The 27,845-nt window shown below is 45.2% G+C and overlaps 1 protein-coding gene across 1 annotated transcript in view; it reads right to left on the bottom strand.

The window, feature by feature from the left end:
- LOC143927638 (puratrophin-1-like) overlaps window positions 1-27,845 on the bottom strand; it is a gene marked incomplete in the record, with an annotated part of 147,361 nt that overhangs the window by 22,789 nt on the left and 96,727 nt on the right. Inside the window, 1 exon segment of the mRNA XM_077451827.1 lies at window positions 899-1,776. Coding sequence (XP_077307953.1) covers window positions 899-1,776 — 878 coding nt within the window.

Raw genomic sequence — 27,845 nt, 5'->3', positions numbered from 1 at the left:
CAGCAATAACCTTCAATCTGTCCAGAGCTGCCCCTCGCAATTCTCCTGTTCCACCACTAGGTGTCCTTAGTCATTTTGGCTGACTAATAGTGCCATTATTATAACCAAAGTCATCTAGTGGCGGAAAAGAAGTACTGCGGGGGGGGGGGGGGGCAGCTCTGGAGGGAGCTGTGTCTAGGACAGGGTTTCTCAACTCCAGTCCTCAAGGCGCCCCCAACAGGTCATGTTTTCAGGCTGCCGATTATTCTGCACAGGTGATTTAATCAGTTTCACCGCCTTAGTAATTTTACCACAGCCGTTTCATCTAAAGGGAAACCCTGAAAACCTGACCTGTTGGAGCGCCTTGAGGACTGGAGTTGAGAAACACAGATCTAGGGAGCCGTACGGTGACTGAACTTCGGCCGGAAAAGCACAGCGCAATGTGTCATTTCTCTCTCGCTCTATCAGTCATTTCTGACAAGTTTTCCTGACACCGAGAGAAAAATGGTGACAGGGGAGGGACCTCCAGCGCACAGCCGCAGCCATGTTCCTGTGTGAAAGGGGTGGCATGTCCCTTCCCTCCAATCAGTTCTCAGAGCTCTCACTGATGCAACTTCAGCTCTCTGCCCAACTTCTTTTTGGGGATGAGAGATCCTATGTAAATTCTGCATTTGAATGGATGCATAGGTGGGGGGGGGGGGGGCTGTAGACAAACAGGTACAACTTATATAGGAGGATTTGTTTCATCTTTGTGTATCACCTGAAACCAGTCGCTTCACTGGGTATATGTAGGAGTTTACAACCACTTTAAGTCATAAGGAGCCAATACCATGACCATAGAAGGAGTATCAGTGAGAATGAGATCATGAGAACCCTACACATTATACAATCAGATGAAGCACGTCATAAGATTTTATACCTGGTGCGACTTCTCCCATCGACCGAGGAGACGCTACTCCTCCTGTCGCTAAGTACCCTCTCCGCTGACCAGTCCAGGGGTTGTCGGGGGCTGCGAGGTCGGTCTGCCATCTCCGTGCTACTCACTTCCAGGCCTTTAATAAACACTCCGGTGTTGCCTCGCCTAGCGGGCTCGCTCAGCCTCCTTTGGCACCCGTGAGTGCCAGCCTCAGTTCCAGGGAGGTCAAAGCTCTGAGCCTTTCTCAGTAACCTTCGGCCCATGGGCCGGGACGAGGTGGGGGTGGAGGATCCAGACGGCACCTGGTGGAACAGTTCCAAGCTGAAGTCCTCACTAGGAATACTCTGAAGGGACATTTTACGCCCTCGGAAATCCGAGGAGGCAACGGAGCTGGCACTGGAGCAGGAGGGGCTCGCTCTGTAGGGTGCCGGTTCCATGGAATACCCAACTTCGGGTCGGCTGCAGAGAACTCTGCCCAGCCTCCTCTCCCTGCCGCAAAGCGGGGAGCTGAGGGGCTTGTTCTGGAGAACTTTCTGGTCTACACTGTTCAGGCGTCTCCTTTGCGAGACCGGTCGCGGAGAGGTCTGCTCTCCGATCAGTAGACGTTTCGCCCTGAGCGCCGCCTCCAGCTTCTTCTCCAACACTTGCCTGGCCTCCTGGCACTTTGACCACGCAAACTTCCATTGCTTGGTTCCCTTGTCGCTTTTCAGCTCATAGGCGAGCTCCCTCATCTCCTCGAATTCCTTCTCGGCAAACTGCGGGTGCTGCACTTGGTACTTCTCCAGACTCTCGATGGCTCCGGTACACAACTCCGGGGAATTACAGTCGTCCAAACTGACGGTGGCAAGACGTCGCATGCCTTCCAATGCCCATTCATACGCCTGGAGGAACAAAAAAACACAAAAAAACATCAGAACGGGGCGATCACAAAGACTTCTATCTACAGGAGTCAATGAGGTCATTCATAAGAATTCAACTGCCGATTACAACAATTTAAGCCGCTATTGAATTCTATTACCATGAAGCATATAATGTCTCCTCCATAAGTTGTGATGAGAAGAAAGATGCTTTTGGAATTACTGAAGAGAAAAATTCGAATCCCAGGAGCTCAGGGAATGTGATGAGCAGACGGCACAGAAAACTATGAGAGATGGGAAGAGCCAGAAACATCCAACTCATCTGAATTCAAAGAAAACAAACCCTCTTTAGTTTCGCCTCAGCCGGCACAGAGCGGCGTTGGATGATATGTGATCATCGCAGTAATCTGGGCGGGGCCGGTGTTCCGGGGGTTGCCACCGACGCCACAGGAGGTCTCTCGAGAACCCCGGCCAACCACTGTGCCAATTATTGGACTGGGCATTCACATGCTAATCATCTAGTCTTTGATCTTCACTACCTCCGTGTTCTGTAAAACCAATGACTCTCTGGTGTACCCAATATGTAGTACTCCCAGTAATACAACATAATACCTTCACTACAATATCCATTATTTTTTCCAGTTTAACTTGAGGATAGAAAAGAAAAAAAAAAAGGGCTTAAGGTCACGCTATTGGCCACACAAAGGCAGACAGGCCAATAAATACCCAGGCAGAGACGACAGGTAATTTAGCAAGCCAATCAATCCACTTGCAAGTGAAGTGGCCTGGCTGGTCAACGCACTTGTATATGGTACCCTTGGTAGCGTGTATGCAATGCTCATATAACCTGTACACTATAGGGTATGGGTGTCGCACTCAATTTCACTGCGGGCCGCATCAGCAGTATGGCAGCCCTCAAAGGGCCAGTTGTATCAGGGGTGCGCTACGTACAGAGTGCAGCTCTCAGGAGTGTGCGCTACGCGCAGAGTGCAGGGTTTAGGGTTCAGGAGTGTGCGCTACGCACAGAGTGCAGGGTTTAGGGTTCAGGAGTGTGCGCTACGCACAGAGTGCAGGGTTTAGGGCTCAGGAGTGTGCGCTACGCGCAGGGTTCAGGAGTGTGCGCTACGCGCAGAGCGCAGGGTTCAGGAGTGTGCGCTACGCGCAGAGTTCAGGAGTGTGCGCTACGCGCAGAGTTCAGGAGTGTGCGCTACGCGCAGAGTTCAGGAGTGTGCGCTACGCGCAGAGTTCAGGAGTGTGCGCTACGCGCAGGGTTCAGGAGTGTGCGCTACGCGCAGGGTTCAGGAGTGTGCGCTACGCGCAGAGCGCAGGGTTCAGGAGTGTGCGCTACGCGCAGAGCGCAGGGTTCAGGAGTGTGCGCTACGCGCAGAGCGCAGGGTTCAGGAGTGTGCGCTACGCGCAGAGCGCAGGGTTCAGGAGTGTGCGCTACGCGCAGAGCGCAGGGTTCAGGAGTGTGCGCTACGCGCAGAGCGCAGGGTTCAGGAGTGTGCGCTACGCGCAGGGTTCAGGAGTGTGCGCTACGCGCAGGGTTCGTGGGTGCGCTACGCGCAGAGTGCAGGGTTCGTGGGTGCGCTACGCGCAGAGTGCAGGGTTTAGGAGTGCCCTACGCGCAGAGTGCAGGGTTCAGGAGTGCGCTACGTGCAGAGTGCAGGGTTCAGGAGTGCGCTACGTGCAGGGTTCAGGAGTGCGCTACGTGCAGAGTGCAGGGTTCAGGAGTGCGCTACGTGCAGAGTGCAGGGTTCAGGAGTGCGCTACGTGCAGAGTGCAGGGTTCAGGAGTGCGCTACGTGCAGAGTGCAGGGTTCAGGAGTGCGCTACGTGCAGAGTGCAGGGTTCAGGAGTGCGCTACGTACAGAGTGCAGGGTTCAGGAGTGCGCTACGTGCAGAGTGCAGGGTTCAGGAGTGCGCTACGTGCAGAGTGCAGGGTTCAGGAGTGCGCTACGTGCAGAGTGCAGGGTTCAGGAGTGCGCTACTTACAGAGTGCAGGGTTCAGGAGTGCGCTACGTACAGAGTGAAGGGTTCAGGAGTGCGCTACGTACAGAGTGCAGGGTTCAGGAGTGCGCTACGTACAGAGTGCAGGGTTCAGGAGTGCGCTACGTACAGTGTGCAGGGTTCAGGAGTGCGCTACGTACAGAGTGCAGGGTTCAGGAGTGCGCTATGTACAGAGTGCAGGGTTCAGGAGTGCGCTACGTGCAGAGTGCAGGGTTCAGGAGTATGCTAAGTACAGAGTGCAGGGTTCAGGAGTGTGCTACGTACAGAGTGCAGGGTTCAGGAGTGCGCTACGTACAGAGTGCAGGGTTCAGGAGTGCGCTACGTACAGAGTGCAGGGTTCTGGAGTGCGCTACATACAGAGGATTTAGGGGTGTCCTATGTATACAATGCAACATTTAGGGGTGAACTACATACACAGTGCATGGTGTCCATCCCATCTCTCCCCCCCAAAGCTTCCTCACATCTCTCCTACCTGGCCTGGCTCTAGTACTTCCCTGTGTAGGCAGCACTCCTTGCAGGGAAATCATTCTCTTTGGAGATCTGTCCCCGCCATGAGCGTGTGCAGAGATCTGTTACATCCAGGAGCCCCTGAGCAAAGCTGTCCTTTGTAGACACAGAAGGCTTCTATGTTTACAAGTGACAGCTGGAAGCGGAGGGTGAGAGCCAGAGGTAGCGGAATAGAGTTCTGCCACGTTCCGGCTGCAAAACTGGGTGTGAGGGCTACATGACCAGGCCTGGTGGGCCACATTCAGCCCGAGGGCCTTGTGTATGACACGTGCTATAGGGGCTTCCATTACTGGAGCCGGAAATCCATCCAAGTAAAATTAGGTCATCACCGTGAATCTGTCGAATGAGATTTCCTTGTAACTTAGATCTACAAAGGTGACCTCATCCGAAACAGCTCTGTCTGTATCCACGTTGATAGCCAAAATTTCCCTCGGATGGATTTTTGGCTCCAGTGCTGGAACCCCGTTCACAGGTTATATAAAAGTTGCATGCATATGACCATGGGTGACCATATATAAACGTATCATCCAGGCCATGCTGCTCGACATGCAAGTGGGTTGGATGGCTTTTTCAATTACCTGGCAATGCATAGGTCGGTTATCCTCTCAGAAGGTGGATCATTGATCGGAATATACCGTGTTTCCCCCGAAAGTAAGACAGTGTCTTATTTTCTTTTTATCCCCAAAAGCCTCACTATGTCTTACTTTCAGGGTATGTCTTATATTGGAAAAAAATTGTCAAATTTTTTGTTTTAACCATAAAATTAACATTTATTAACAACCTGAACAGTATTGTATTCACCACAAAACAGTTTTATAAAAGGAAGTGCCAAGAATATCTTGTTACAACATTGCATAACATGTAAAACAATGAAAAATGGTAAGAACGAACAGTGGAATACTGGAAGATAAAACAGATTTATGTGTGATACAGTACCACCTGCTGTATTTAATCCAGTGTGACACCTGCTGATACCCACTGGGTTACATACAGCAGATGATACCCCAGTATGCCAGTGTGTATGTTTTACTGATGTATGATTAATACTGTGTGCATTACCGTATTTTAAGCAGGAGGCGGCAGTGACAAGTGCAGGGGACGGCGCGGTGACGTATGGAGAGGGGGACGGCTCAGGCGTGGGCAGGAGGCAGCGCTCATTAAGATCAGAGGGAAATGGCAGACGCGGCGACGTATGGAGAGGGGGACGGTGCGGACGTGGGCAGGAGGCGGCGCGCAGCTAGATGAGAGGGAGGCGGCAATACCCCCGTGTTTCCCCGAAAGTAAGACATATGTCTTACTTTCGGGGTACGGCTTATATTAGCCGACCCCTCTGAAACTCCCGATACGTCTTACAATCGGGGGTGTCTTACTATCGGGGAAACAGGGTATGTTAGACCCGCCAAACCTAAAACATCTACAGATATAAATCCTCAAAGACAAGCTGATGACGAAAGGGAAGTAAACTCTCATGGCTTATATAGAGTCTGGTTTGTGCTGGAGGCCGCGCTGGACTGACTGAATAAAAATCGGTCAATGGTCATGGGTGGGCGATTGTGGGGGCAAAAGAAGAAATCCCTTCCGGTGGGTCATGCCCAATGGGGGGGGTGGAGATAGAGGCTTGGGCTACTACCTTTCCGATATGGCCTTATGGTCGTTTCAGCAAGAATTGGGCAGGATAGAAGAAGCGCCCGGTGTTCAGAAATCTACAACGTTGATATAAGGTTCATAAGACGTTTACTAAAAAGTATAAACAAGTATATCAAGCCAAAACCCATAATATTCTACATACATACATAATATATATTTGTGTATATACACACACACACACACACACACACACACACACACACACACAGACTAGAGACGGGCAACCTACACAACCCGTAACCCTGGATTTTCTCACCGACTAACCAGAAGGTATTATTCCAAGAAGAATTTTACTGCTCATAAGTCCACAATTCTCAAGTCCTGCGTCTTTAATTCCCTCCGAGACACAGCGGTGCCAACTATTTAATCTGCGGGCACCACCTATTATGTATTCATAATGGTCCCTCGCGCAGAACAAAAAGTTCCCTCTGTCTGTGAGAAACCGGACCCCCGAGCTCCCGCGGTGGACGCACAAATATGTTGCTGCGTTCAGGAATGTGGTCACCTGACTGCTGACCCCAGAAAAAGGGCTCACAATCCCTGTGCCAAGATGAAAAGCTTTATCCGTTCATACCGGGTGGCAGAGCGCACACTAAAGACAGAAATGAATTCCACTTTAGTCTCGGATGTACTGCCCAAATTGTGCCCAAACAGGACCGTTTATTACATAAGTAATTTTCATGGGTGTGGAAAATGCCAACATAACCTTTATTTATAATGGAGCTGAAATTTGAGGATCCTGAAAGCCTGCTTTCACCTACCCTGGCAGTGAATGCCATTGTACATTTGTTGGCATTCACTTTTAAGTAAACTTAAAACCGAACAATGACGTTTAGTTTGCTAAAGCACTGTGGGTCACACAACTGCCGTTTTTTTTTTTTTCATTCAATTTTTATTTCTTTTTTTGTTGTTTTTTGAGCCAATGGCATGTGAAAAGCTCAGTAAAGGCCCAATAAAAGTAATCTTGTCAAGTAAAGACAAATAAGCAAAAGAAACGCTTGAGGGGGGGGATACGATTTCAATATACAAATACCGTACTGGTGACCCAACAATAGGGAGAAAACTTTTTAACAGAAGGGAGTGTAACCAGACTCGTCGCCACTCATTAAAATGTGAAGAAAAGAGGTTTAACTTTAAACTACGTAGAGGGTTCTTTACTGTAAGGCCGCGTACACACGGGCGGATTGTCTGTCCAACTTAGTCCGCTGAACCGTGTTTCAGCGGACAATCCGCTCGTGTGTGGGCTTCAGCGGACTTTTTCAGCGGACAATCTGACGAACAAAGTCTTACGGAATTTCCGTAATACAGTCCGTTCAAACTTGGTTTTGTCCGTCCAAACTTGGTTTCAGCGGACAGTCCGCTCGTGTGTAGGCAAGTTGGACGGACTAAGTATGGCGCATGCTCAGAAAGGATTTACACGGCCGAAGGTTGCATTGCAGTGTATTGGACGTCGTTTTTCTAGTCCCGTCGTACGTGCCGTACACGTCATCGCGCACGCTTTCAGCGGACTGTCTGCTCATCGTGTGTGGTCAAGTCCGTTCATGCAAATTTTGAACGGACTGTCTGTCGGATTGTCTGACGAACTTAGTTGGGCAGACAATCCGCCCGTGTGTACGCGGCCTAAGAGCGGCAAGGTTGTGGAATTCCCTTCCACAGGCGGTGGTCTCAGCGGGGAGCATCGATAGTTTCAAGGAACTATTAGATAAGGACCTGAACGACCGCAACAAACAGGGATATACAATGTAATACTGACATATAATCACACACCTAGGTTGGACATGATGGACTTGTGTCTTTTTTCAACCTCACCTACTATGTAATTACAGTATTCAAATGGTAGCGTAAGTGTAAAGTAGGGCCTAACGAAGACAACTGCCATTTTTTTATTTTAGAAAATAGTGTTTATATATTTTTTTCTTGGTATCTCTTTGCTGCTGATCTTCTGCAACCACTTCCTGTTTACATATCAAAAAAAAAACACAAGAGGGTACCTCCATCTAGGCAGAGCGATTTATTAAAAATAATAAAAAAAAAAAAAGACAAAAAATGCACTCACTAGTTAAAGTGGGTCAAGGTTTGTCATAAACCCATATAGATCTCCAAAGAATCACCGGGAGGATGCAGAACTCAGCGGGCAAGTGGCTGCATCTGAAGCAGAGTTCTTGGTGGAAGTACAGCAAGTCAGGCTTCAGGCTGGAACGTAACAAATGAATAATAATAAACAATAATAATAATAAAAACATATTATTACTTATTATTAATTTGTTCCGTTCCATTTGTTTCGATGCGGCATTCGTTATGTCGGATAATTCGTAACTTCGGATAAATTCGTGTTCGTTACGTTCACTAACGGCCAAATTTGAAAGTAAATTCCAACACCTATAATTTAAATAGTTATAGTAATAGTTTAACTAACTAACTAAACTATTACTATTCGACCCCTTTCACACTGGGAGGCATTTTTCAGGCGTTTTAAAAAAGCAATCCCACTGGGGCGCTGCGCTGGCATGGCCTCACAAAAAGTCCTGCAAGCAGCTTCTTTGCAGCGCTGTAGGAGCGATGAACCCACCGCTCCTACAGCACCCCTGCCCATTGAAATCAATGGGCAGCGCCGAACTAAAAGGTTTTAACCCCTTTTTGGCCACTAGCAGGGGTTAAAAGCGACCCGCTAGCGGCCAAAAAGAGCTGCAAAAACTACGATAAATCGCCGCTAAACATAGCAGTGCTTTACCGCCGATGCCCGGGCGCTGCCAGTGTGAACGTGCCCTTAAATTACAGGATTATTGGAATTTCCTTTCAAATCTGGGAGAACGTGACGAATACGAATGTATTCGAACTTACGAATTATGTGAAAAAAACGAATGCCGTATCTAAACGAATGGAACGGAACAAATTAATAATAATAATTTAAAGTTTTTATTATCAATTCTTGTTATTTATTATTATTATTAATTTTTTCCATTCGTTTTAAATGCAGCGTTCGTTATTTCGGATAATTCGTAACTTCGGATAAATTCGTAGTCGTTACGTTCACCAACAGCCAAATTTGAAAAAGGAAATGGCAATACCTATAATTTAATAGTTAGCAAGTTATTATTAGATACCGTATACACTCGAGTATAGGCTGACCCGAATATAAGCCGAGGCATCCAGTTTTACCACAAAAAAACTGGGAAAACGTATTGACTCGAGTATAAGCCTAGGGTGGGAAAAATGCAGCAGCTACTGGGTAAACAATGCCTATCTGCAGCCTTCACTGCGCCCATCGGCAGCCTTCACTGCGCCCATCGGCAGCCTCACAGACGGAACACTGATACAGTTTCCCATCATTGTATCAGTGTTTCTCTATCACGGACGAGGAGGAGGCGGGGCTTTGTTACAATGGACGGCCGAACAGACTGCATAACACAGCGGGAGACAACCGCTGTTTTAGTAAACAAAAGGTACGGCTGCTGTACGGCTCACCCGCATATAGGCCGAAGGTTTTTTTTTTTTTCAGCCTAAGGCTGCATTCACACCTGAGCGTAGCGTGTTTGAACGTTTTTACCGGCGTTTTGTCGCGCGACAACGAGCGTTTTGTCACACTACAACGCGCGACAACGAGCGTTTTTTTTAACTTCGGCGTTTTTTTTTCAGCCAATAGGAAAAATATTTTTCATCTGCTTATTTTTTCTTGAGCAGATACAGCGTCAAAACGCCCGTAGAAATGCTCGTTGTCGCGCTAAACGCTCGAATCGAGCGTTTCCATTAGTTTCTATGGGAATGAAAACGCCCAAATCAGCCCAATTCGCGCGACAAAAAAGGGTCCGGAACTTGTTTGAGCTTCAGGCGACATGGAGTGGAGATGTGAACCATCTCCATTGAGAATAATGGATTTTTTCCCCTCCAGCGTTTTGTAGCTTCAGGCGTAGGGCTACAAAACGTTCAGGTGTGAACGGGCTGTAAAAAGTGGGATGAAAACTTGGCTTATACTCGAGTATATACGGTAGTTATTCTTTAGAATTTTCGAAAATTCTCTCTTATTTTTTCCCCATTTTCGAATTTACGATCGTAACGAATGATTCGAAAAACGGATGAAACTAAAAACAAACAAAATTTTTCGACAGCGCACATGTCTATTTCTGAGGACTCCTCTTGCATTCCCGATATTGGAGCTCTATAATTAGTAGCAGTCTCTGTATACATCAGAAGAGTGTCGTTTCCAGATTCGGAAGGCTGGATCCTATTCATATCATGTTCTTGGTGTCTGTGAATGTTTGCCGAGGACAGCAGAAAAGTCCCTGCAGTCCCTAGGGAAGTCCACTTGTTCTGTTCTCATTCCCTTTATCCTAATAAAAAAAAAACCCACTGAAACAACCAAGAATACAAAAGACTATATAAAAGAGAATCCGATGGAAATGTAAAATGACAAAGCAAGCCTGTGCTCGAATCTGACGACACCTGCCCGTCCGCAACGAGCGATGGAACACAGAAGCCATTAAGAACCCGTGACATCATCCTGCCATTGACTTCTCTGGATAACGCAGACATTGTCCGCACAACAATCACCCCCCTCACACAGCCGCAGCAGGGAAACCCAATCCCTCCCTATCCCCCCCCCCCACCTTGTACCCCAAATAATGTCTGAGTAAAACAGATTCTAATTTACCTGCAGCCCGAAACTCGAATAACCCCCCCCCCCCCCCACCCTGCGAAAAAAGCATCCGCATTACTGTCCTCATTTCAGTAAGGAGATCGATCGAATAGCCTGGAAGACCCGACCGTCCATTGAATTCAGCCTTTCATCTTTAAAATACAACTTGTGATCCAAGATGGCGGTAAAAAGGAAGAATAGCTGACTTTGCGCGTCGGAGGAAGGAAAACCATCACTAAGGCCGCGTACACACGAGAGGATTGTCCGTCCAACTTAGTCCGCTGAAACGTGTTTCAGCGGACAATCCGCTCGTGTGTGGGCTTCAGCAGACTTTTTCAGCGGACAGTCTGACGGACTTAGTCTTTCGGAATTTCCGTAATTTTGTCCATCCAAACTTGGTTTCAGCGGACAGTCCGCTCGTGAGTAGGCAAGTTGGACGGACTAAGTATGGCGCCTGCTCAGAAAGGATTTACACGGCCGAAGGTTGCATTGCAGTGTATTGGACGTCGTATTTCTAGTCCTGTCGTACGTGCTGTACACATCATCGCGCAAGCTTTCAGCGGACTGTCTGTTCGTCGTGTGTGGTCAAGTCCGTTCATTTAAAAGTTGGACGGACTGTCTGTCGGATTGTCTGACGAACTTAGTTGGGCAGACAATCCGCCCGTGTGTACGCTGCCTTAGCCTATGATATGCTTTAAAAGGTTATGAACACCAAGCGGGGGACGGGAATGTTCGGCTGATCACGTGACCACTGTTGGCTGTCACATGATCAGGAGGCGGCTCCCCACTGACAATGATTAGCAGGGACCAAGAGCGGCCTTTCACAGTTGTATAAATGGCGCATATGTGCGGCGAGTGGAGGTTAAAGCCCATCCTTTTGCCGAGGCACGTATGCGTTGCGACGACGGCAAGATGTTAAAGAGTTTGTTACTCCCAACACTTCATATTCCTGATATGTGCCTGGGATATCACGTACAGTAATACCTCGGATAGCGAGTGACGTGGTTTACGAGCGTTTTTCAATAAAAGCTTTTTTTTATTGCTGACCCGATTTGCAAGCGTTGTCTCGCAAGACTAGCAGGATTGGAGCATCTGGGGTGTGCAGTACCGCTTGTGGCCAGAGGTGCAGGGGCGCCGGTGAAACTCAGGAGACCCGCGAAGACACTCGGTTCTCAAGCGTCTCCAAGTGGTCTACGAGTGTCTCCGATGCCCCCTGCATACACCAGCAGTGGCACTGGAATGCATTATCTGAGTTTCTATCGATTCCTATGGGGAAGCTCACTTTGACATACAAGTGCTTTGGATTACAAGCATGCTTCTGGAAAGTATCCTGTTCTCTTTGTATTGCTTTGTGTGAAATCCCTGGTGTTCCTGCCAGTCCCTCCGCAATCCTATTAGAAACTGACCACGCTAAGCAGGAGAGCTCAGCGTGGTCAGTTCTTTAGCTATGCTGAGAACTCAGTGTACTCTCCTTTACTGATCAGTCAGCAGCTACAGTATTTGTAGTATTCACAGCTGCTGACTTTGAATTTCTTCCAGCCTGGAGATCCTCTATGCATCGTGTGAGGATTTTGTGAGAAGTTTGGCATTTTATAAAACGACTGATGTGAAAGTAAAGCCCGGCTCTGTGGATCACCAGGAGGGGAGTCCCGGACATGCTCCTTGTCTGCACCAAGTCATTTATCAGTCTGGTTGCCCCGCACCCCCTCTATTCTGGTCACATCTGCTCCCAGGGCAGACAGATGTACGGCTTTCTGCCTCCCATTCAGCAAGAGCCAGCGGAGGCCAAAGAGCCGCTCTGTATGCAACGCGCAAAGCCGGCAGAAGAATGGAGCTGCCAACAGCTGCTGGTCACCGATGTCGGCCGCATCCTTTTATCCTCTGCTCCGGGTTCAAGGAGGCCACATCACCGAGCGCGATGGACAGGCAACGTCACTCAACGAGAGGCCAGGATGGCCGACCTGCGAGGACATGCTGGAACTTGAGGAACCACCAGAAAGAAAACTTTGAAGACTTCTACGGCCCTGGACTAGAGTATGTCCGATTTACTGGAAGGAACCGAGTTCAACATACAGCGCCTTGAAAAAGTATTCATACCCCTTGAAATTTTCCACATTTTGTCATGTTACAACCAAAAACTGAAATTTATTTTATTGGGATTTTATGTGATAGACCAGCCTTTCTCAACCTTTTCAACACAGAGGAACCCTGGAAATAATTCTCCGGTCCTGGGGAAGCCCTGCTAAAAATGGAAAATCTACAACTCACCATAAATTAGTGTGATGGTCAATGAGAAGAAGGCTTCTTACACTTGATCAATGGTGTCCTTGAGAACTTATCGGAGAGGCAGAAACTGACCATTGCTCAGGGAACCTCTAGCAACCTCTTGAGGAACCCAAAGGTTCCACGGAACCCTGGTTGAGAAACCCTGTGATAGACCAACACAAAGTGGCACATAATTGTGAAGTGGAAGGAAAAAGATAAATGGTTTTCAAATATTTTTTTAGAAATATGTGAAAAGTGTGGGGGGGCTTTGTATTCAGCCCCCTTTACTTTGATACCCCCCAACTATAATCTAGTGCAGCCTTTCTCAACCTTTGCAAAACAGAGGAACCCTTGAAATAGTTCTTCGATCTCAGGGAACTCCTGCTAAAAAATAGACATATACAACTCATGATACAATAGTGTGATGGTCAGTGGGAAGAATGGTCCTTACACTTGTGGTCATTGGGAAGAATTACCTCCTTACAGACAGCTAAAAAGATCAATGGTGCCAGTGGGAACTTATCTGAGAGGTAGAAATTGCCCAGTGCTGAAGGAACCCCTAGCAACCTCTGGAGGAACCCTGGTTGAGAATCACTGATCTAGTGGAACCAATTGCCTTCAGAAGTCACGTAAATAGAGTCCACCTGTGTGTAATTTAACCTCGGTATAAATACGGCTGTTCTGTGAAGCCCTCAGAGGTTTGTTAGAGAACCTTAGTGAACAAACAGCATCATGAAGGCCAAGGAACACACCAGACAGGTCATGGATAAAGTTGTGGAGAAGTATAAAGCATAAAAAAAAAAAAAAATCTCCCAAGCTTTGAACATCTCACGGAGCTCTGTTCAATCCATCATCTGAAAATGGAAAGAGTATGGAACTGCAAACCTACCAAGACATGGCCGTCCACCTAAACTGACCGGCCGGGCAAGGAGAGCATTCATCAGAGAAGCAGCCAAGAGGCCCATGGAAACTCTGGAGGAGCTGCAGAGATCCACAGCTCAGGGGGGAGAATCTGTCCACAGGATAACTATTAGTCGTCTCTCCACAAATCTGCCCTTTATGGAAGAGTGACAAGAAGAAAGACATTGGTGAAAGAAAGTCATAAGAATTCCAATTCTGCTGCGGACCAAAAAAAAAAAAAAAAGGGGGTTCTGTGCGAGTTTGGTCCGAATGCGATGCGAATTCAGCCATGCTATTGGTATGGCTGAAATCGCATTACAGAGATCGCATGTAATTTGCACTGCAGTGCGAATCACATCCCATGCCGGACATCACACCAGCGGGAACCGGCCCTAAGGGCCAGATCACCCCAGGAATTGCAAAGGAACATAACATGCATTAGCATCCATTGCAATGCGGTGTGATTTGAGGCCATTTATTTTGAATGGACTGAATTGCACCAAAAGTAAGTAGTGCAAAAAAAAAAAAAACACACATTGCATGGTACATGGCAAGTCTGCCGATCGCTCTCACAGCGCGCAAAATTCAGTCTGACGATCGCTCTCAAAGCATGCGCAAAATTCAGTCTGACGATCGCTCTCACAGCATGCGCAGAATTCAGTCTGACGATCCCTCTCATAGCATGCGCAGAATTCAGTCTGACGATCCCTCTCATAGCATACGCAGAATTCAGTCTGACAATCGCTCTCAGCGCAGAGAATTCAGTCTGACGATCGCTCTCACAGCGCAGAGAATTCAGTATGCCGATCGCTCTCAGCGCAGAGAATTCAGTATGCCGATCGCTCTCACAGTGTGCAGAATTCAGTCTGACGATCGCTCTCAGCGCAGAGAATTCAGTATGCCGATCGCTCTCAGCGCAGAGAATTCAGTCTGGCGATCGCTCTCACAGCGTGCCGAATTCAGTCTGACGATCGCTCTCAGCGCAGAGAATTCAGTATGCCGATCGCCCTCAGCGCAGAGAATTCAGTCTGACGATCGCTCTCACAGCGTGCCGAATTCAGTCTGACGATCGCTCTCAGCGCAGAGAATTCAGTATGCCGATCGCTCTCAGCGCAGAGAATTCAGTCTGACGATCGCTCTCACAGCGCAGAGAATTCAGTCTGACAATCGCTCTCACAGCGCAGAGAATTCAGTCTGACAATCGCTCTCACAGCGCAGAGAATTCAGTCTGACAATCGCTCTCACAGCGCAGAGAATTCAGTCTGACGATCGCTCTCACAGCGCAGAGAATTCAGTCCGACAATCGCTCTCACAGCGCAGAGAATTCAGTCTGACGATCGCTCTCACAGCGCAGAGAATTCAGTCTGACAATCGCTCTCACAGCGCAGAGAATTCAGTATGCCGATCGCTCTCATAGTGCAGAAGTCAGTCTGCCGATCTCTCTGTGTGAAGCTGTTCGGAGATCGGCACATAATTCGCAGAACTTTCACAGCGCTGCAGGTGTGAGAGTGTTAAAGGGCGTGTCCTTGTCACTCCGCATGTTCCGCCTCAATAGGTGCTGATTGCAGATCGAGGACAGATCGAGGTGCAGCATGAATGGAATTTTAATTTGGCTGAAAGGAATTAGCAGAAGAAAAAAAAAGGGAGGTCCAGGGAAGGACAGCGGAGATCTCTGAAAACTGCAAAGCAAACAAAGCGCTGAGGAGCATTACTACCGCAGAACACCATGAAAAGCTGGACGGAGAGGAGTCCGCTTGTTTCATTCAACCAGCAGATTGAACAAAAAAAACAAAAACCTGACCCGAATCCCCCCATCCACACAATCATGGCGGATGAATCGAATCCTCTTCTACTAAGCAGACCACTTCCAGACCAGGGCTTTGACACTTTATTTACATGTAAAAAAAATCCCCCCCAAAAAAAAATCAGTATTTTTTGCTAGAAATGTAGTTAGCCACCCCCCCCCCCCCCCCAAAATATACACTTTCTTGAATTTGAATGCAAAAACTGCACAATACATAAAACGCATTTTTTTTAATAATAAAATATAAAAGGATAATATCACACTGAGTAAATAGACACCACACCAAGTTTGAGACAGAAAAAAAAAAAAAAAAGAACCTGCGGGGAGCGTCTGTAAAATGTAGACTGTCCTGGGAAAGGACGTCCCTCCTATTCGGATGTACAGAGATATTTTTAAGAAGGTGTTGCCAAAAGCGACACGATTGCGGCAAAATGGACAGAGCTGTGTTGGTTTTTGGGGGGGGAGGCGGAGGTCACGTGTGTATGACCTCTGGGGTCAGATAAATTACATGGAGGTAAACTGGATGGCACCTTCTCTATGAAAGACGCACGCCATGTTTTGTTCTTTTGGAAAATACTCTTTACATTTTTTTTGTTCTGATCTCCGGCACGGGATTGGCCAGTGACAACAGCAGAACACGCCCCCCCCCCCCCCCACACACACACACACACACACACACACACACACACACACACACACAACGAGCGTCAGCGAATAGTCATCTGGATGTGACCTGGTATCAGCCTCTTGCAGTCCCCTGTACAGCATAGCTGAAATGTGAGGAAGAAGCAGCACAAGGAACCAATCCGTTATGTTAAGAAGCCTGCTGATAGGAGGGGAGAGCAGAGTGACCAAGAGGTTCTCATCACTTTGGTACTTTTCCTTTCACTGTCCACTTGTAAGCGGGGGGTTGATCCAGGATGACCTGGGCTCAGAGGAAGTGGATTGAATGAAGCTGGCTGTCCAACTGAGGACACCTAGTGGCCATTTTTTTAAAAAAAGTACTGGCGTGGGGCGACTCTGAATTGTAGAGGAATATTGTTGATTTTTGCCTAGGAAAATCGTAGGGGTCCCTCCCCCCACCCTACTGCCCCCCATAAAAAACTGCTGCTCATGTATACCCTTAGAAGTGCAACTCGCAGCTCTCATGGATTGATTCCTGGGGCAGAAATGGATTTGTTGTCGCCAACCATTTAATCTTCCAGATGAAGACCGAACGCTTATGCAGGCCATGCACAGAGCAAAATGCATTTCCTGCAACCACGATCCGCAATCAATTCCACCATCAACACAGTCAGTATTGACAAGGAAGTCCCTCCCACCACCGAGCTATTGAATTCTCCTGGCAAAGGAGCTCATCCCTGCTGGGAGAACTCATCGATTATTGCTAGCGACTATACCAGCCGCGAGAGCTGCGCGATTAATCGTTAAAAATCTAAATCGCAATTCTTTTCCCTTCCCGATCTTCAAAACAGCATTTCATGATTCCTTATAACATGTGCAGAGAGTTCTCACAGCTGGAAAAAAAAAAACCCAGGCAGCCTACCAAGTTTTATCACATTACAGATAAGTATAAACAAAGTAACATTTCTTCTTAGATCAAAGGAATGAACTTCAGTCTGTAAATGAGGGAAGTTTAACCACTTAAAAACGAAATCTGACACTTGCTGCTTACAAGTTAAAATCAATATTTATTGGTAAAAGATTACTCAGAATCCCCAAACAATATATATATATATATATACACACATACATACATATACACACATGATGGCGTGATGGCGAACCTTGGCACTCCTGATGTTTTGAAACTACATTTCCCATGATGCTCCACTACATTGCAGAGTGCATGAACATCATGGGAAATGTAGTTCCAAAACATCTGGGGTGCCAAGGTTCGCCATCACTGCCCTAGAGCAAGGGGTCTCCAAACTTTCTAATCAAAGGGCCGGTTTACTGTCCTTTAGACTTTAGGGGGGCCGGACTGTGGCCAGTAGGAGTACAAAATGTACCAACGTCAGTGGGAGTAAATAATCCCCCATCATTGGAAGGAATTGGGCCCCATTGTTGGTTTCATTGCGAGAAATTGTGCCTGAACATTGATTTCATTGTGCCCCACTGGTGTCACTGGCCGGAACCGCGCCCCATTGTCTGCGTCACTGGGCGGAACTGCACCCCATTGTCTGCGTCACTGGGAGGAATTGTGCCCTTCATTGGCTACAGTGAATAAAATGGCACCCCAAGGGCCGGAAAAAAGCAAGCAATGGGTCGCATATACATATATATATATATATATATATATATATATATATATATATATATATATATATATATATATATATTTATTTTTTATATATATATATATATATATTTTTTTTTTTTACTAGTAATGGCAACGAGCAGCGACTTACAGCTGGACTGCAATATTCAAGTGGACAAATTGGACACTTTTAACCAGTGGTGACTCGTAATGCCAGGCGCTGGGGGGGGGGGGGGGCAGGGCACCGCCCTAGCCATGCGCTTGGCATCCTAATACACATGCGGGGTGCATGTATTCTAATGGGGCCTTTTTTTTTTTTTGAAGCACATGATTAGAGCCAGAGGCTCCAATAGGCTTCAAAATAAGGGTGCGCCCCGAGCCCACCCAGTTGTGCGACAATGGCGAATGAATATTCGCTATGGTCTTCCCGATTCTCCTCCTAGCCAATCAGGAAGCGTGTCTTGACCCACTGGGGGAGGCTGTGGGTACATTGGTGCATTGTTCCTGTTAGAATGAATTGGCTTCCTCATTACGAGGGAGGTACCAGCGAGCCTATACACTGATAGATCTGCTGCAATATTTTACAGGCTCCGGCAACAAAAAATAATAGGTGCATTTATTTTTTTATTTATTTTTTACTTGCAAAAAAAAAATGTGCATTTATTTTTAAAGTGATAATTAAAACAGAGGGATAGGGTGCGCTATGGAATCTGTTATACAGAGAGTATGTAGTGTAATATAGGTAAGAGCAGCCTCTATTATGTTTCCATCCAGATGGATGGAACAGTCAAATAGGGGAAAGAAGGAAAATAGATGTGGCGCTATACCTTATAAAACTCACTAAAAAAATATAAAATGTAATATAATATAAATAAAATTGTACAAATTTTCCAGCCTGCTGGCTAGTATTTTTTTTTAAAAACAGCGAGAAACCTTAATGGACTGTATAGTAAAATCAATAATAAAATCAATAAACAATAAAGTGCTGGAGGTTAGTCCTTATTAAATAGTGAATGCAAAGTGAATATAAATTTTCCAGCCTGCTGGTTAGTAAATGCAATAAACTCAAATTAGGTAAAAGTGAATAAATAAATATTTAGATAAATAATTAGTAAAACTATCATGAATCAATCAATACTTAATAGTGAAAGCTATTAGAGTTGCTTGTGACTGTGATTGTAGCACAACCAAATGAATGGACACAAGGGGAACAATCAATCCTATATAAACGTGAATACTGGTGGGGTGGTGGGTGTAAACACACTGTGTCAAATCTCAAAACATGCCATAAATACCACAATAAAAAATAGAAAAATAGAAAATTAAATACAGTGAGGGAATGGAAAATAATAAAAAAGATTGAAAATATTTTAGTCCAGAGCGGCTCCAGATGACGTCTGAATGACGAAACGCGTAGGGCGTGGCCAGATACGTACACCTTCAGCACAAACGGCGTGTCAGCCGAGTGGATGTTCCGAACGCTTTTAATACAATACGTGTTTTTTTCGTACTAAATGTGAGTATTTTTAAGGTTGTTTCAAATAAACTGAGTTTCAAACATACTACACCATGGGCAGTCCTCTTTTCTATCATATGTAAACGAGGTACAACATCCCCACGGAAGAACGAAGGATCTCCCCAGCAGCATAGCAGAGACAGCCCAAGAAGCGACACAGTGGCTTATACTGTGGAGGCTGATCCACCCCGGACGGGGTCATATCTCTGGTGAGAGCAAAATCCATAAACGTTCACTGCAAACGTTCACTGCGAACGAATATTGAAGTCACTTTCCTCACTTACTTTTTTCACCACCAAATATTCGTTTCATGTTTAAATATCAATTTTAAACTTTATTCAATTGGACTTTTATATTAGACTTGTCACCGCAAGATTTTTTTTTTTTTTTTTTTTACTTTTTACTTTCTGGACTAAAATATTTTCAATCTTTTTTATTATTTTTCATTCCCTCACTGTATTTAATTTTCTATTTTTCTATTTTTTATTGTGGTATTTATGGCATGTTTTGAGATTTGACACAGTGTGTTTACACCCACCACCCCACCAGTATTCACGTTTATATAGGATTGATTGTTCCCCTTGTGTCCATTCATTTGGTTGTGCTACAATCACAGTCACAAGCAACTCTAATAGCTTTCAATATTAAGTATTGATTGATTCATGATAGTTTTACTAATTATTTATCTAAATATTTATTTATTCACTTTTACCTAATTTGAGTTTATTGCATTTACTAACCAGCAGGCTGGAAAATTTATATTCACTTTGCATTCACTATTTAATAAGGACTAACCTCCAGCACTTTATTGTTTATTGATTTTATTATTGATTTTACTATACAGTCCATTAAGGTTTCTCGCTGTTTTTAAAAAAAATACTAGCCAGCAGGCTGGAAAATTTGTACAATTTTATTTATATTATATTACATTTTATATTTTTTTAGTGAGTTTTATAAGGTATAGCGCCACATCTATTTTCCTTCTTTCCCCTATTTTTAAAGTGAACTCCTCCTTTAAGGCTTTTGGTCACACAACAGCTGAGAAGGGGGAAGGACGGGTTTCCTGCACCTGCTGCAGAGGAATTCCCGTTAGCGCCCTTCACACCTGTATCCCATTAGCCACCTTCCTACCCTTCTCATTAGACACTTAATAGGAGGACCTCAAATTGGTCTCCATGGTACACAAGCCAGGAAGCCTCTGGTTAACCTCTGAAGCGCCGCACAAGGGTGCAAATACAACAACCACCCCCCACCACCACCACTGACGGCAAGAAGTACAGCCACCGAAGCACTCGGCAATTAACACCGAATTGATCATGGAGAGGTCAGGTACGGGAACTCGGCGCGCCGATGTGCCAGACAAGAGCAGACTCACACTTCACATCCCATGTGACAGCAAACACAGCCGCTCGCAAGACACGTAGAATTAATACTTTGGTTTGTTTTTTTAATCCCGAAGACCCGACCAATAGAGAACATTCAGAAAAATTCCTATATCTGGTTGTTTTCACAATTAATGTTTAATAGTTAAAACGCAACTAGGGACGCACCGAATTATTGGCTGCTGAAAATTATCAGCCAATAGAAAAAAAAAAAAAAAATGATGCCAATAATGGGCACCAAAAAAAAAAAAAAAAGCGTGAGATTTTGTCGTGACTTGACCGTGCATTTTCCGTTTATAAACTTTTATTAGATGGTTTTCAAAAGGTGGTAACAAAGATTTTGACCGTGCCTTCTTCATAGGTCAAACGACTCAAAATATGCACCAAAAACGCAACACGGGTGCATTTTTTATGCGCTTTCTAATGCATTTTAAAAAAAGGGAAGGGAGATGCATTTTTGGTGTTTTTTTTTTTTTTTAACTGACTAAACATGCCCCAAAAATGCGGTAAGCAGGATTTTTAACACCGCAACGGAGCAGTGTGAAGACATTCAACGTATATAAAGGGAGGCATTTTTCTTGAGCTTTTTTTCTTTTTACCATAAAAAAATAAATAAATGGATTACTGGGACCACGTCCTGTGGCCTGAGGAGACCAAGATAAACGTATTTGGTTCAGATGGTGTGAAGCGTGTGTGGCGGCAACCAGGTGAGGAGGACAAAGACAAGTGTGCCTTGCCTACAGTCAAGCATGAAAAACGCATGGTCAAAATCTCTTTGTACCATCTTTTTGAAAACCATCTAATAAATGGAAAATGCACTGTCATATCGCGGCAAAATCTTGTGTGTTTTTTTGGTGGACATTATCGGCGTCTTTTTTTTTTCTATTGGCTGATAATTTGGTGCGTCCCTAGTTGCGGTGGTGGCAGTGTCATTGTCTAGGGGCTGCACGAGTGCTGCCGGTGTTCTGACAAAAAGTGTCCGCCTATCGAATAGTGTCCGGCCCCGTACTGCGCAGGCACAGCGTTTGCACAGTACGGGGGACAAGGAGAAGCCGAACATCTCTGAAGATAAACGGCGCCTGAGTCCAGGTTGAAGCCCCACCATCCAAGTGGACATAGAGTTGCTCATAATAACAGGGCCCCTCGCAGGTTCGCTTCGCTCACCACACGTCAGGCACGGCCTCGCGTCGCTCAGCTCTTTTATATTCGAACTCTGTCCACTTGGATGGTGGGGCTTGAACCTGGACTCACTGCACAGGTGCCGCTCATTTTCGAAGATGTTCGGCTTCTCCTTGTCCCCAGTACTGCGCAAGCGCAGTGCAGGGCGGACACTATGTGATGGTGGACACTATCTGATACATCAACGGCACTGGGGAGCTACAGTTCATTGAGGGAACCATGAATGCCAACATGTACTGTGACATACTGAAGCAGAGCATGATCCCCTCCCCTAGTTCCATATCAAGTCACTCTCGCACTCTCTCTCTCTCTCTCTCCCTTCACAGACTGGGCCGCAGGGCAGTATTCCAACATGATAACGACCCCAAACACCTCCAAGATGACCACTGCCTTGCTAAAGAAGCTGAGGGTGAAGGTGATGGACTGGCCAAGCATGTCTCCAGACCTAAACCCTACTGAGCATCTGTAGGGCATCCTCAAACAGAGGGTGGAGGAGCACAAGGTCTCTAACATCCACCAGCTCTGTGATGTCATCATAGAGGAGGGGAAGAGGACTCCAGTGGTGACCTGTGAAGCTCTGGTGACCTCCATGCCCAAGGGGGTTAAGGCAGTGCCGGAAAATAATTGTGGCCACACAAAATATTGACACTTTGGGCCCAATCTGGAAATTTTCACTTAGGGGTGTACTCACTTTTGTTGCCAGCGGTTTAGACATTAATGGCTGTGTGTTGCGTTATTTTGAGGGGACATGAAATTTACACTGTTATACAAGCTGTACACTCACAACTTTACATTGTAGACAAGTGTCATTTCTTCAGTGTTGTCACATGAAAAGATAGAAGAAAATATTTACAAAAATGGGGTGTACTTAATTTTGTAAGATACTGAGTATAAAATTATATATACATATATACACACACACTGTGTGTGTGTATGTATGTATATCATATATAATTTTTTTTTTTTTTTAAACCGTCCATTTTGGGGGTTTTTTGGTGCATCCTGAATTTTCGGTTTCGGTGCACCACTACCAGAAAGGTTTAAGGACCCATTTACAGTTTTGTGGGTCTTTGCATCAAGGCAGCCTAATGAAAATAATGGGTGGCCAAAACAATAAAATGTTCTTGAAATATAAAAACAGGTCACAGAATTTGTAACGCACCTGCACACTATGGCGCATAGTGGCACATCACAACACATGGGCATTGCCTACGTGTATTGGAGTGCCATTCAAAACATAATTTAAGATCTGACATCAGACACCTCACTCTGCAGGGCTCTTTGCTGTTTTCTGACACGGGCTGGCAGAGAAGCAATAAAAGAACGTTCCACGCGTTGCGGCGCCATTCAAACTGAATGAACAAAAGGAACGTTGCCATACCGCGCTTGTAATGGCGGACAATCTGATTTCAAATGTTGTGTCTTTACACTGATGGGACTATATCATGAATCTTAGGGATGGATTTACTAAAGGCAAATATACTGTGCACCAGTTCAGTTGCCCCAGAGCTTAGTACATGAGATGAAGCTTCAAGGATAACTGAAAGTTCCTTTTTTATTGAAGAAAACATGTCACACTTCCCTCCTCTGTGCAGTTGGTTTTGCACAGAGTGGCCCTGATCCTCCTCTTCTGGGGTCCCCCGGCGGTGCTCCTGGCTACTCCTCTTCTGGAGTGCCCTGCCGGGGTAAGCGCAGTCCCTTAGGGCACCCGTGCAGGGAGGGGGGGGGGGGTGCTCCTGTGTCCTGCTGCTGCGTATATTCACACAAACAGCAGAACTCGGCCCTGCCCCCACATCACTAGATTTGATTGACAGCAGTGGAAGCCATTGGCTGTGCTGCTATCAATCTATCCAATCAGGACCCCAGACACCGGCTGGAGCGGGTGTGCTCCTCCACCGGCACAGGAACAATCAGGCTCAATTAAGTAAATGGGGGGCTCTGGTACACAACAAGAGGTTTTATTTAAAAAAAACACCATTTTTGCTTGCACGTGATTGGATGATGGAAGTCAGCAAAGCTTCCCATCATTTACTGAGGTCTAGAGCAACCTGCACAATATATTTGCCTTTAGTAAATCAACCCCTTTAGTCTGACCAACTGAAGTTTATTTAATAAGGCTCGCTTCTACAGCAGCCAACTGCGGTCGCGAGGGGTGCCAATAACAATTAGTATTGACATGAAAATTTATAGATGGGCAACTCCTATCCTCATATTGATTAGTGGTTTAAAATTAATAACTACTGCAGTAGGGAACAGACACAAAAAAAGATATGCTCAGCATCTTTCCACATAACTGTTCTCCTTTATTATGACGTAATTGAAGTTTTTTTATACACACGATTACGTAGGTATCACGTTAATATTATAATTGTACTTGTATGGCAAGAAGGGGCGTAACATAGGCAGGCTAATTCTAATCAAGACTCGAAAGAATGCCAACATGTACTGAAAACATTATTAGTGCCGTGTGCACAGTGAGGGCAGAGTGCAATACATACAAAAAAAGAATACAATTATATACAGAACTTACAAATTTCCTTTACAGTATTCCTGTGCATATCGCATGCGATTCACTGCAGTGCCATTTCAGACCATTTATTTTGAATGGGCTCAAATTGCCCCGCATAGCGTCAAATCATGCATGCGCCTTTTTTTTTTTGGAGGCTCACCGTAACCAGATCACACGGTCGATTTTGTATCATGCGATCCAGTGTCGGCAAGCGCACTGCATTTGAGGTGTCTTTACATTTTTGTTTATCAACACCCGCAGCAGATCGCAAGGGCAGTGTGGGACTGCAACTCAGTGCGGGAAATGTGCAGGGATGACATAATTTCCTGCACCATATGAACGACATCAATGTGCATCTGCTAAAGGGCAGCATTTTTCCTGTTCTAGCACGTTTCCGACACACGCCGGTTTGAATCCCAACAACGACACTTACCTGCCTGGAGTTTGCATGTTCTCCCTGTGCGGGTTTCCTCCGGGTACTCCGGTTTCCTCCCACACTCCACAGATATGCTAATGGAGTGATTGGCTCCTGTCTAAATGGGTGCCAGTATGTGTATGTATGAATGGGAGTTAGGGGACTTTAGATTGTAAGCTCCTTGAGGGTAGGGACTAATGTGACTGTACGATCTATATGTAAAGCGCTGCTTAAATTGACAGCGCTATATAACGTAACCTGTAATAAACAAAAAATAAAAAATAAATAAAATGCCTAGACCTAGTCTAAAGCCTCGTACACACGGGACGATTGTTGGCCAACCGAGCGTCTGATTTTTGTCAAAAGGGGGCGTGTGCCAGGATCTTGTCTTGCAAACTAACGGTACACAATTGTCGTGCCACAAACGCGAACGTAGTGTCGTACTACGAGGAATTTCAGCTCTTGAACGCCACCCTTTGGGCCCCTTCTGCCTAATTTTGTGTTTGGCGAGCATCGATTCCGATCGTGCGCGTTTGTACTTTAGACTTTTGTGTGACGGATTCGTGTACATTTGTTGACCGAAAGTTGGACGACAATTGTCAAAAAGAGCGTACTAAAAACAGTAAGATTTTAGGACAACAGTCTGTCAACAGACCAATCCCCTGCCAACGATCGAACCCTGTGTACGAGGCTTAAAGCTGCTTTCACGCTGCTCCAATGTAAAAATGCATATGCTTTTTTGGCCGCATTCCCAGGGTGCTTTTTACACAGCATGCACCCCTGAGACTTGGACACGCGACTCAAAAAAGAAAAACTACCAAAAAAAAAACGCAACGCACGTGCCGTTTTCAATGGAAAAACCAAAGATACAGGACTTTTCACAACGCACCACACCTGCAGGGTGCAGAGTCTCAAAGGATTGAAAAGGATTGCGTTTTTTTGCACTTTAAAAAAACATCAGGCTTTGTACAATATTGAAATTTACTACGATTGTACCACATATCTGTTTAATAAAAGCAATCCTGGTTTTTAAAAAACAAAAAAATAAAAAAAATCAGTTTGAAAGAACTGGGAGGTGCACCAAAATAAAAATTCTGGTGCCGACAGTAAAAATAATTTTATATACAATTGTATTATATTTGACTTCTTCATTGATATCATGAATTTAAATGAATATAAAAATGTATTGTTGGCCATTATTGGCACCTTTACCGCAAGAAAAGCTCAAGAAAAACGCATCCCTTTAAATTCTTTGTATGTCTTCACACTGGTCTGTTGTGGTGTTAAAAATCTCGCTTGCTGCATTTTTTGGTCAGTTAAAAAAAAAAAAAAAAAAAAAAAAAAAAAAAAGACTGCACACAAAAAAACGCACCTCCCCATTGAAAACGCAGCAAGGTGGCATCAAAAAGGCACCCGTGTTGCATTTCTGATGCGTTTTTTTTTGTTTTAAGTCACATGACCTATGGAAAAAAAACACACACCACAAGCACGGTAAAATTGCAGCAAAATCGCTGTAAAATCTCGTGCGTTTTTGGCGCTATTTTCTGATGATTTGTTTTCAGAGGCAGAAATCTCAGTGCATCCCTACTCACAATACATAGGGGTCTTTTTACTAAAGGGAAATAAGACGGTGCACTTTGCAGGTGCGGTTGCTCCAGAGCTTAGTAAAGGAGCAGAAATTCTGCTGGCTTCCATCGTCCAATCATGTGCAAGCAAAAATGCATTTTTTTTTCCTTGCATGCGATTGGGTATTCATTACAAAGTGAAGCTTTCCCTCATTTACTAAGCTCTGTAGCACCTGCAATTACCATTTTCCTTTAGTAAATCAACCCCCATAGTACCCCCCCCCCCCTCATTACCACCAATCAGAACTCATCCTTCATTGTGCTGATGGTCCTAAAGTGGTGAAAAGGGAAACGTTCGGTATTTTCACGCTGTGCCAATCATCATCGCTCTTTACTCTGTCTCAGGCAGTTCCATTACATCTGCCCAATCGTCAGATATGACCATATTTTACATTTAAAAAAAAATATTTACATTTTTTTTTAATCATTATGTTCATTTTATAGTTTTTTATCTGCATTTTAAAACAGTTTTTTTTTTTTCTCCTAACAAGCTATTTTAACAATCATTTTTGTTCCAAGATCCCTTTCAGATCCCTTTCATGGCATTGTAAAGTGATGGGCAAACTGTTGGCACTATAGAAATCTTGTATAATAATAATAATAATATTATATTTTAATAATAATATATTAAAATGAATAATATAATAATAATAATATCATCAACAACAGCAGCAATAATAATATTAATGGCAAATCTTTGTACAAAATGTTTAAAATTTGTGATCAAATTGTGGAGAAACGTCAACACGGATCGTTTCTTTCATTTTTTAATCAAAATTTCAAGTGAATCATCGTAATAAAAAAAATCTGAACTGAGCAGCCAATTGACAAAAAGCATCCCAAAATAGATTAAATGTGTCAATAGAAAAATCGATAGGATGCCATTATTTAGACGTCTCAAACGGCACACAATAAGACCCCATACACACCATACAATAATTCGATTTTCTGCAGATTTTTGTCTTCAGAATTACCAAAACCATATAATATGAGGTCAAACCTTAAGCGTTTCAATGTGTATGCAATCAGGCAGGCCCTTGCACTACAATGGTTTTGGTAAATCGGAAGACAAAAATCTGCAGAAAATCTAACAGTGTGTATGGGGTCCAACCTAGCGATCCGGTCACCTGCCTCCTCCAACCCAACTTCCCGGAGGAGGAGGACGGACGATCGAGGAGCCACTTTGCGTAGAACAGGCACCGCAAACCCCCAAAATAAAATGCTATAAAAAAAAAAAAAAAAAAAAAAGGTCCCCTCATACCTGAACCTCCGCAGACCCCATCTGTCCTCTGCTGCTACTTTCTCGGGAGAGTCTTGGTGGAGGCCGGCAGGAGAAGAGAGGGGCTGGCGCCCAACGCCTGCACCCTACCAAGCCCAGCTATTCACAAGCAAATGTGAGGCAGCTGAGCAGATGGGCCAGCCCCAGACAATGTGAAAAGACT

This window comes from Lithobates pipiens, unplaced genomic scaffold, assembly GCF_037356315.1.
Source record: "Lithobates pipiens isolate NorthernLeopardFrog02 unplaced genomic scaffold, aLitPip1_a1.2 Scaffold_10, whole genome shotgun sequence".
Classification (NCBI taxonomy): Eukaryota; Metazoa; Chordata; class Amphibia; order Anura; family Ranidae; genus Lithobates; species Lithobates pipiens.
This window is presented reverse-complemented; position numbering and strand designations above follow the sequence as displayed.